The following is an 11,484-nucleotide window of genomic DNA, read 5'->3' as shown; positions in this document are numbered from 1 at the left end:
GGGATATAAGCAAAAGCAGAGCAGAGAATAAAAACATCGAACGACAAAGCACGATCGTAATACGAGTAGAATCTACACAGATACAACGATGCGATCGATATTCGGTACAAAAACAAAGAACAACAACAACAGCAGTAGGGGCAGCATGACCATTTTCAATAGCTGGTTGGTTGGTCGGGCCAAGCTTAATGTGGGATATTTTAGCTTAAGCATTAGCAGCCCCCTTTGTCTTGACTATCGGGGTGGGTGTTTGGGATGGTTGGCCAGCTGGCTGGATGGCTGGCTTATGTCTGGCATTCGTTTGCCGTTGGTTGCCGCGAATATCGTTAAACGTGCATTGACTGTCGAACATCGCACGACCAATGTCCGGTTGAAAGTAAAAGAAAAATAGTGTTAGACGAAGAATATTAAACAATTTTTTTTCTGCATATAAACGCCATGTGAAACGGTTCGAATTGTTAAAGGGTAACGGTATTATTACCTTTGAAAAAAAAAAGTATTTTATAAAACCGGGTGATTTTTAAAATCAAAAAGTATTGAAAAATCAGTGAAATTACAATTCAGTATTGTGTTCAAAGTATAAAATATGAATACCATTAATGAGGAAAATTTGGAACAACGTGTTCCCTTAATGCCTAGTGATTTAAAAGAGGATCCCAGTGAAAATTCCCAAATACCCTATGCCGATGATCATAGTCATGATGAGGGGCCCTCTCATGGCCAATATAATGGTGTTCATGATCGCAATGCAAAATCCCGCAAAACGTCACTAAGTAGTCGTCGTAATGTCGACCTGACCATACATATTGAACCTAAAGATCCACATTTATTACCGCCGCATAATATGAACAATGATCTCGATACACCTCAAACTGCCATGGATGGATCGATCAATGGCTTGGATACTCCACCACTGCCTTTGCCCAGAGGTTTACGTCGTAATTCCATATCAATGCCATCGGGATTAAATGCACTAGAAGATTTGGAAGCATTGCGTATTAAGCATCAAATGCAAGAGCAAGAACCTGTTGAGGAAGAGGATAAATGTACCAGTCGAACCGAAAGTGTATGTATTTTTGTGTAAACTCCATAAATGTTTCCCCAAAGTAGTTCATATGAATCATTAATAATTTTAAGTAGTCATTTTGTTTTGTCATCACGTGAAAGAATCATTAGGTGTTTTATTGTTTTCGTTTGGCAGTCATTGTTCTTATTCTGCAGTGCATTAATTTGCTTAAAATTTTAAACCGGTTTCAAATTTGGGTACGGGGATTTTTTATTTCATAATTTGTCAAAAAATTATAATCTCTTGAATAATGAGTTTGTAAATTTAAAATTCTCCAAAAAACAAAAAAAAATGGTACAATTGTAATATATAAATTTACAGACTCAAAAAAAAAGTTTATTTGGATCCAAAGATTTCGTTTCCAGATTCAACTTTTTAATTGATGTTTCACCATATCAAAATCGTCATGTAATCCTTTACGTGAAGGATACTTCTTGCACGCACTCTTTGTTGATGGGGAATTGAATTTGTTTGTGTGAACGCATTGTACGATAAGAGTGACAAAATTGCATTTAGAATATTTGCTGTTCATTATGAGTTGGTTATATTATCTTTCTATCACACAGACATTTTTGACACTTGAATGGCACACGTATAGCGAGTGAGAACTTTTGACAATCTGCATTTTTCCCCTTTATGTATAACTCGCCACTTGTGAATGTCATTACTTATTCTAGGTACCGTTTAAAATTAAAAAAAAAATATTAAATTTCAAATGTAGTATAAATCGAGTTTGTTGATCTTCCAATTTTTAATTTGACTAGATTGTGCTTTATTATTCAATTTGTACCAAGTTTCGAATTTCATATAATCTGCCAGTTGGTAGAATTCTACCAAAAATGGAAGATTTTTTACTGTTTGATGAAATAACATTTTGACATAATTTTCTATAGAAATAAAATTTTGTCAAAATGTTCACAGAAATTTAGTTTTTACTAAATTTTGTATAGAAATAAAATTTTGGCAAAATTTTCTATAGAAATAAAATTTTGGCAAAATTTTCTATAGAAATAAAATTTTTACCAAATTACCTATAGAAACAACATTTTTACAAAAAATTTTATAGAAATAAACTATATTATCTCTAGAAATAAAATTTTCACAAAATTTTCTATAGATATATAACTTTGACAAAATTTTCTATAGAAATAAAATTTTGACAAAATTTTCTATAAAAAATTTACAAAAATTTCTTTAGAAATGAAATAAAATTTTGACAAAAATTTCTATAGAAATAAAATGTGGACGAAATTTTCGATAGAAATAAAATTTTGACGAAACTTTCTATAGAAATAACATTTTGACAAAATTTTTCTATGGAAATACAATTTTGACAAAATTTTCTATAGAAATAAAATTTTGACACAATTTTCTACAGAAATAAAATGTTGACGAAATTTTCTAAAGAAATAACATTTTGACACAATTTTCTATAGAAATCGGTTTTTCCAAATTTTCTATTAAAACAAGATTTTGACAAAATTTTCTATAGAAATAAAATTTTAACAAAATTTTCTATAGAAATAAAATTTTGACAAAATTTGCTATAGAAAAAAATATTTTGTCAAAATTTTATTTCTACAGAAAATTTTGTCAAAATATTTCTATTGAAATAAAATTTTGACAAAATTTTTTATAGAAATTAAACTTTGACAACATTTTCTACACAAATAAATTATTCTCTAGAAATAAAATTTTGACTAAATTTTTCTGCAGTACTAATATTTTGACAAAATTTTCTATAGAAATAAAATGTTGACAAATATTTCTATAGAAATAAAATTTTGATAATATTTTGACAAAATTTTCTATATAAATCAAAATTTTGACAAAATTTTCTACACAAATAAAATTTTCTCTAGAAATAAAATTTGGCAAAATTTTCTGTAGAAATAAATTTTTGACATAATTTTCTGTAGAAATAAATTTTTGACAAAATTTTCTATAGAAATAAAATTTTCATAAAATTTTCACAAAATTTTCATAAAATTTTCACAAAATTTTCACAAAATTTTCTATAAAAATAAAATTTTCTTTAGAAATAAAATTTTAACAAAATTTTCTTTAGAAATAACATTTTGACAAAATTTCCGTTAGATATAAAATTTTGACAAAATGTTTTATAGAAATAAAATTTTGTCAAAATATTTCTATTGAAATAAAATTTTGACAAAATTTTTTATAGAAATTAAACTTTGACAAAATTTTCTACACAAATAAATTATTCTCTAGAAATAAAATTTTGACTAAATTTTTCTGCAGAACTAATATTTTGACAAAATTTTCTATAGAAATAAAATGTTGACAAAATTTTCTATAGAAATAAAATTTTGATAATATTTTGACAAAATTTTCTATATAAATCAAAATTTTGACAAAATTTTCTACACAAATAAAATTTTCTCTAGAAATAAAATTTTGGCAAAATTTTCTGTAGAAATAAATTTTTGACAAAATTTTCTATAGAAATAAAATTTTCATAAAATTTTCACAAAATTTTCTATAAAAATAAAATTTTCTTTAGAAATAAAATTTTAACAAAATTTTCTTTAGAAATCCGTTAGATATAAAATTTTGACAAAATGTTCTATAGAAATAAAATGTTGACAAAATGTTTTATAGAAATAAAATTTGGACAAAATGTTCTATAGAAATAAAATTTGGACAAAATGTTCTATAGAAATAAAAGGTTGACAAAATTTTCTATAGAAAAAAAATGTTGACAAAATTTTTTATAGAAATCAAATTTTGACAAAATTTTCTACACAAATAAAATTTTGACAAAATTTTCTATAGAAATAAAATTTGCATAAGATTTTCTCTAGAAATAAAATTTTGACAAAATTTTTCCATAGAAATAAAATTTTCACAAAATTTTCTATAGAAATAAAATTTTGACAAAATTTTCTATAGAAAAAAAAATTTTGACAAAATTTTCTGTAGAAATAAAATTTTGACGAAATATTTCTATTGAAATAAAATTTTGACAAAATTTTATTTCTATAGAAATAAAAAAAATACACAAATAAATTATTCTCTAGAAATAAAATTTTGACAAAATTTTTCTGTAGAACTAATATTTTGACAAAATTTTCTATAGAAATAAAATGTTGTCAAAATTTTATTTCTATAGAAATAAAATAAAAATTTTAACAAAATTTGCTATAGAAATAAAATTTTGACAAAATTTTCTATAGAAATATAATTGTGACAAAATATTCTATGGAAATAAAGTTGTGACAAAATTTTCTTTGGAAATACAATTTTGATAAATTTTCTATAGAAATAAAATTGTGACAACATTTTCTATAGATATAAAATTTTGAAAAAAGTTTCTATAGAAATAAAATGTTGACAAAATTTTCTATGGAAATAAAATTTTGACAAAATGTTCTATAGAAATAAAATTTTGCCAATATTTTCCATAGAAATAAAATTTTGCCAATATTTTCCATAGAAATAAAATTTTGACAAAATTTTCTATAGAAATAATATTTTGACAAAATTTTCTATATAAATAAAATTTTGACAAAATTTTTCTGTAGAACTAATATTTGACAAAATTTTCTATAGAAATAAAATTTGACAAAATTTTCTATAGAAATAAAATTTTGACAAAATTTTCTATAGAAATAAAATTTTGACAACATTTTTTATAGAAATAAAATTTTGACAAAATTTTCTATAGAAATAATGATGATTGCTAAGGCTTACTTAATACCAACTCTTTTATACGGATGTGATTTTTCCCATTGCGATTTTTCCGATACCTCAAGATTGAAAATAGAATATAATAATATTGCAATATATGTTTTCAACAAGGGTCGCCGAGATAGGATCTCAGAATCAGCATACAGAATTTTTAATATAACGTTTGAAAATTAAATGAGAGCGAAATGCCTCATATTACTCCACAAAATAATTTATACGAAGCAGCCGTCTAATCTATACAGCTACATCCGATTTGCAAGATCGAACCGAGGCCTGAAAATAATTCACCCTAGGATTAAATACCTTGTATCTGAAAGACAATTTCTAGTACACAGTTACCGTCTTTGGAACTCATTACCACCTCGGATACAAACTATTAGCAATGCTAAAATATTTAAAAACGAAATTTTCACATTTCTATCTTAATATTATTTTGATATATGTCCTTAAATTAATTAATTATTTTTTTATTACATTATTAAAATACTTTGTATTAGAATATTATTTTCTGATATTAATATTGAATTGCTTTATCAAAATTAAGCTAGTACTGTAAATTATAAGATATAAAATCTTGTTGTACTAGCGCCACAACAAAAAGCAATAAAATTTTGGCAAAATTTCCTATAGAAATAAAATTTTAACAAATTTTCTATAGAATCGGTCAATTTAAATAAAACAAAATTTCGGAATTCGTTTGAAAGTTAAATTCTACAAAGTATTCTTATGTCCAAACACTATTTAAAGCTAAATATTTCTGAACGTTGTAAAGTATCTAACTTCATAACTATAGTTTAAGTTTAATTCACTTTATTGATATCCGATAGGATAGCATAGGCCAAAATGACATAGGAAGGTACTTCATGGTACTATCAAGTAACGAATTCAAATAACTTATTTTATAACTATCATCTAAATAAAATACTTACTTTAACTAAATATGACAAAAAATGTAATAATAATAATTGTACAGGAGCAATTTACAATGCTTTAGAATTACTTGGAGAATGGGAAAATATTCTCTCAAGAAATCTGTGCCTAAGTCTGTTTTTTCAATATTTTCAGTACAGGAGTTTAAATTTTTGAATCTTCACTGAAAATCAGGAGAAGTTGTTTTTTGGAAAACTTTGCTACAGATTCCTAGAAGAGATACAAACATGAAAAATTTAGAGCAAATAAATTTAGACACGCTGAATACGATGGTGCTAATAACTGCTAATAAATTGTGTCCTAACTCGAGTTAGGCTGTTAAGGGTTGTGACCACAGAAATATTTATTGAAAAAATTAATCAGAATATGTATTCCTTAAAATGTTGTCACAAACATAAACATTGACGATTTTATGACGAATTATATGACATTGACGAAAACTATTTAAAAAATTTATGATTTTCAGCTCTAAATAGTTGGCACCACTGCATATATGAAACATATGGGTCAAGAAACGTACGTGTTTCTATGCGATGCAACGGAGCTAAAAAAACGTTTGAAACGCGTGCCTAAAAAAAACAATTTTTTGCAGCAATACTTTTATTTCTACAATAAAAATTTTTTGATCAAACACACTCCATTTCGTTTATATCAGGCACTGTTCTTTTCTGACTTTAAGTCTTTAATAAGACACACTTTGAAGTTTCATAGTTAAAATTTTATGTAAATGTAAAATTCCAAAAGATTACTACTATTCTTTTGGAATTTTACATTTTTGGAATATATGCAAAAAAAAAAAAAAAACATTATGGTATTCGGTCGAAGCAGGGTTTGAATCCATAACCCTTTGTATGCAAGGCGGGCATGCTAACCATTGCTCCACGGGGCACAACTAAATGTATATTTCTGTCAAATAAAATTTCTTTACATCGGCTCGTAGGCTTATGCTTTATAAATATAATTGCTTGACTGTTTGATTTGCTTGACGCGTTGATGGCTAAACGATAATTGTCTGTTGATGACAACAATAGCTACGTAGCCCAGTGGATATTGTGTTGGTTTACAAACTGTGTGGTCCGCTATGGTTCGATTCTTCGTCCTGGCGAAAGGTAAAATTTATAAAAATTAAAAAAATCGAATAATTTCTTCTTTGATGTTCGTCTTTATGAAATAGTTTTTATATCCTGTAAAAGAATCAACGTTTATCACAAAAAGTACGTTATATATTTTTCTTCCAAACAAACTTCCCTACAGCGAAAAGCAAATTTGAAATTTGGTACGTGGTGTTAGAATATGGTCTCTAACAACCATGCAAAAATTAGTCCATATCGGTCCATAATTATATACAGCCCACACACTCAGCCACAAACGCCATTGAATACGATGCATCAAAACGTCTATTCAAATGTTTGTGACATGAACCTAATATGACACAACGGCATGACATTCTAATTACTTCCTGAGATGTTCTTTATTATTAACATATGAATGAAAAAATAAAGAACCCCAGCAAAAAATTTTAAGAAATCTAGAAGCAGTAAAAAATTTCCTTAAATACTGTATGCGCTAATATTAAGCGCATACTTTTTTGCTTACAAAAGAAGGAAGAAAAAATCGTCGATATTTAATTCATGCTGATTCGGAAACAAGAAAGTAAAGGACATACGATTTAATGCATACTATGTCGTTTACAAAACAGCACAAAAGTATGTTAGTTTCCAACTCGTTGTAAAACTTTGCCGAATTTAAAGCACTTTGGTATGCGAGATCGCATTTAGTGCGTCCTATCTCGTATACTTTGATGCACTAAAGTATGCAAGCTTTAACTTAGTTTTTAAACTGTGCAGAATATGAAGCAAGTTAGTAAGCGAGTTGGCAAGCGAGTTGGATGATTAATGCATCCATCCTCGTATACAAAAATGCTCTAAAGTATGTAAGTTTTAATCTCTTTTTCATACGATCGCTCACGATGAAAACCGAAATCTTGTATGCGTCGTAGAAAAAATTGAGTGTGGTCATCAGTTTGTGGTTGAAAGTTGTGCCAAGTGGACGTGTTCTCGCGTGTCCGTTTTTTTGTTAGAGTTATTTGTGTTGAGCTCTGAGAGCATAATGCTTTGGTAAGTAAACCCCACTGTTTTTGTTTTTTTACTTATTTTATTTGTAATACGGTTTGTAGTACCGTTCGAAATGCCAAAAATAAAAAAGACTATTTAGCAAACGACATTTGGATAGGTTGATTCGAAAAGAAGTAAATAAAATAAATTTGCTTAAGCCTATTAAGCTGAATGTTTTTTTTCAGGAGCTGCAGGGACCGAATTCGGAAACAAGACAGAGTTCAACAAACATTTTAGTAAGTGTATCCGATTAGTTAAAAATCTGCACTACAAAACCCAATCTGTGAAGAGAAGTAGCAACAGCAAAGCGGAAGATCCGTAATTTTTTTATTTCTATCATATTTTTATCTTTCTATTCTATTTTGTATTTCTATCATATAAGTATTATATTTCTCAAGACTGAATATATTTTTTAAGTTCCTTATCTTAAAAGCCCTTATATAACACCAAGTATTATAATTACTTAAAATTAACGAATTAAATGTTAATAAAACAACAACAAATGAAAAAGAAAACAATAAATGGATGATATTTTCCCTCAATATTAAACAAATAAGTAGTCATTATTTCATCGCATTAAATAGGCGAGGAAAAAGCGCTTCACACAGAGATATTTTTTCATGTACGACTTTAGGCAATTATGGATGCGCAGAGACATTTCTTTATAAATTCACCAATGAATTCCTCGCTTTGGCAAGCGCTGCCTCTGACAATTCTCCTTTACAATTGCGATGAAAATTCATCAAGTTTTTTGCTGGGACGCTGGTTTAAATCGCACCGGAAAAATTTTTTATTAAATATTTTTTTTTAAAAAATCATTTTTTATGTTATACATCTTTTTTTTTTCGGCATATATTTCTGTATAAATATATTTTTTCCGTAAAAAATTGACAAAAAATTAAAAATAATCGTAATTTGCAAAATCTTCTCAAAAAAACTTCCATGGAAGTGAAAAAGTCAAACGGCACAAGTTCAAATCTCAGGCGAGATGATTTTTTATACCCTCCACCCTAGGTTAGAATCGGGCTCACTTAGACTATTCAGTCCATTGTGATACCACTATTCAGTCCATTATGATACCTCCACCATAGGATGGGGTATATTAACTTTGTCATTCCATTTGTAACACATCGAAATATTGCTCTAAGACCCCATCTAAGTGTATATATTCTGGGTCGTGGTGAAATTCTGAGTCGATCTAAACATGTCCGTCCGTCCGTCTGTTGAAATCACGCTCACTTCCGAAAGAAACAAGCTATCGACTTGAAACTCGGCACATGTAGTTGTTATTGATGTAGGTCTGACGGTATTGCAAATGGGCCATATCGGACCACTTTTACGTATAGTCCCCATATAAACCGACGCTCAAATTTGGCTTACGGAGCCTCTTGGGGAAGCAAAAGTCATCCGAACTGGTTGAAATTTGGTACATGATGTTAGTATATGGTCTCTTACAACAATGCAAAAATTGGTCCATATCGGTCCATAATTATATATAGCCCCCATATAAACCGATCCCCAGATTTGGATTGCGGAGCCTCTAAGAGAAGCAAATTTCGTCCGATCCGGCTGAAATTTGGTACATGGTGTTAGTATATAATATCTAAAAACCATGCAAAAATTGATGCACATCGGTCCATAATTATATATAGCCCCCATATAAACCGATCCCCAGATTTGACTCCGGAGCCTCTGGATGAGCAAAATTCATCCGATTGGGTTGAAATTCGGTACGAGGTGTTAGTATATGATCTCTAACAACCACGCAGGAATTGGTCCATATCGGTCCATAATTATATGTAGCCCCCATATAAACCGATCCCCAGATTTGACCTCCGGAGCCCCTTGGAAGAGCAAAATTCACCCGATCCGGTTGAGATTTGGTACGTGGTGAAATTTGGTACATTGCGCTAGTATATGGCCGCTAACAACAATGCCATATTACTACACACAAAAAAATTTTTTTCTGATTCAATCACGAAATTAATTGATCCAATTAATTTTTTAATTGAAATGTCTTCAATCACAGAAATGATAGTATCAATTAAAAAATTAATTGACAGTCAATTAAAAAATCAATTGATCCAATTAAATATTTAATTGATACTATTAATTTGTGTGATTGATTTTTATTTCAATTAACAAATTTGTTGACTCAATTAAATTTTTAATTGAAAATTTTTTAAAACTCAATTAAAATTTTAATTGGAAAATTTTTCGTGAAATTTTTTTCTGTGTATAGAAAATTTTGTCAAAATTTTATAACTATCGAAAACTTTGTCAAAATTTTATTACTATAGAAAATTTTGTCAAAATGTTGTTACTATACAAAATTTTTCCAAATTTTATTTATATAGAAAATTTTGTCAAAATTTTTATTTCTATAGAAAATTTTGTCAAAATTTTATTTCTATAGAGATTTTTTTTTTTTCAAAATTTAGTGCTACAGAAAATTTTGTTAAAATTTTATTTCTAAAGAAAATTTTGTCAAAATTAATGCTATAGAAAATTTTGTCAAAATTTTATTTCTATAGAAAATTTTGTCAAAATTTTATTTCTATAGAAAATTTTGTCAAAATTTTATTTCTATTGAAAAATTTGTCAAAATTTTATTTCTATTGAAAAATTTGTCAAAATTTAGTGCTATAGAAAATATTGTCAAAATTTTATTTCTATACAAAATTTTTCCAAATTTTATTTCTATACAAAATTTTGTCAAAATTTAGTGCTATAGAAAATATTGTCAAAATTTTATTTCTATACAAAATTTTTCCAAAGTTTATTTCTATAGGAAACTTTGTCAAATTTGTTTTTTCTATAGAAAATTTGGTCAAACTGAATTATATACGTATTTAATCGGCCTGTTTTATTTTTGTTTAATATATACCCCGTATGGACTAACTTACAATTTAGAAGACGATGTCTAGAAGAATTAAGATACCTTGCCATCGGTAAGTATTACCACAACCCAAGTAATGCGATTTGTGAATGACAGTCTTTAGTACAAGTTTCTATGCAATCCATGGTGGAGGGTACATAAGATTCGGCCTGGCCGAACTTACGGCCATATATATATATATATATATATATATATATATATAATATATATATATATATATATATATATATATATATATATATATATATATATATATATATATATATATATATATATATATATTATATATATATATATATATATATATATATATATATATATAATATATATATATATATATATATATATTTATATATATATATATATATATATATATATATATATATATATATATATATATATATAATATTATATATATATATATATATATATATTATATATATATATATATATAATATATATATATATATATATATATATATATATATATTATATATATATATATATATATATATATATATATATATATATATATATATATATATATATATATATATATATATATATATATATATATATATATATATATATATATATATATATTATATATATATTTATATATATATATATATATATATATATATATATATATATATATATATATATATATATATATATATATATATATATATATATATATATATATATATATATATATATTATATATATATATATATATATATATATATATATATAATATATAT

At 26.3% G+C, this 11,484-nt stretch overlaps 1 protein-coding gene across 1 annotated transcript in view; it reads left to right on the top strand.

Annotated features, from left to right (window-relative positions):
• Positions 1-343: 343 nt before the first annotated feature.
• The window catches only part of LOC142230341 (myogenesis-regulating glycosidase-like), a 96,872-nt gene continuing 85,731 nt past the window's right edge, over positions 344-11,484 (top strand). Inside the window, exon 1 of the mRNA XM_075300975.1 lies at positions 344-1,066. Within this exon, the coding sequence (XP_075157090.1) occupies positions 587-1,066 (480 nt within the window). The 5' untranslated portion in view covers positions 344-586. The remainder of the gene's footprint in view (positions 1,067-11,484) is intronic.

Source organism: Haematobia irritans, chromosome 3 (genome assembly GCF_050003625.1).
Source record: "Haematobia irritans isolate KBUSLIRL chromosome 3, ASM5000362v1, whole genome shotgun sequence".
Lineage (NCBI taxonomy): Eukaryota > Metazoa > Arthropoda > Insecta > Diptera > Muscidae > Haematobia > Haematobia irritans.
Note: the sequence above shows the minus strand (reverse complement) of the source record. Positions and strands in the feature narration are given on the sequence as shown.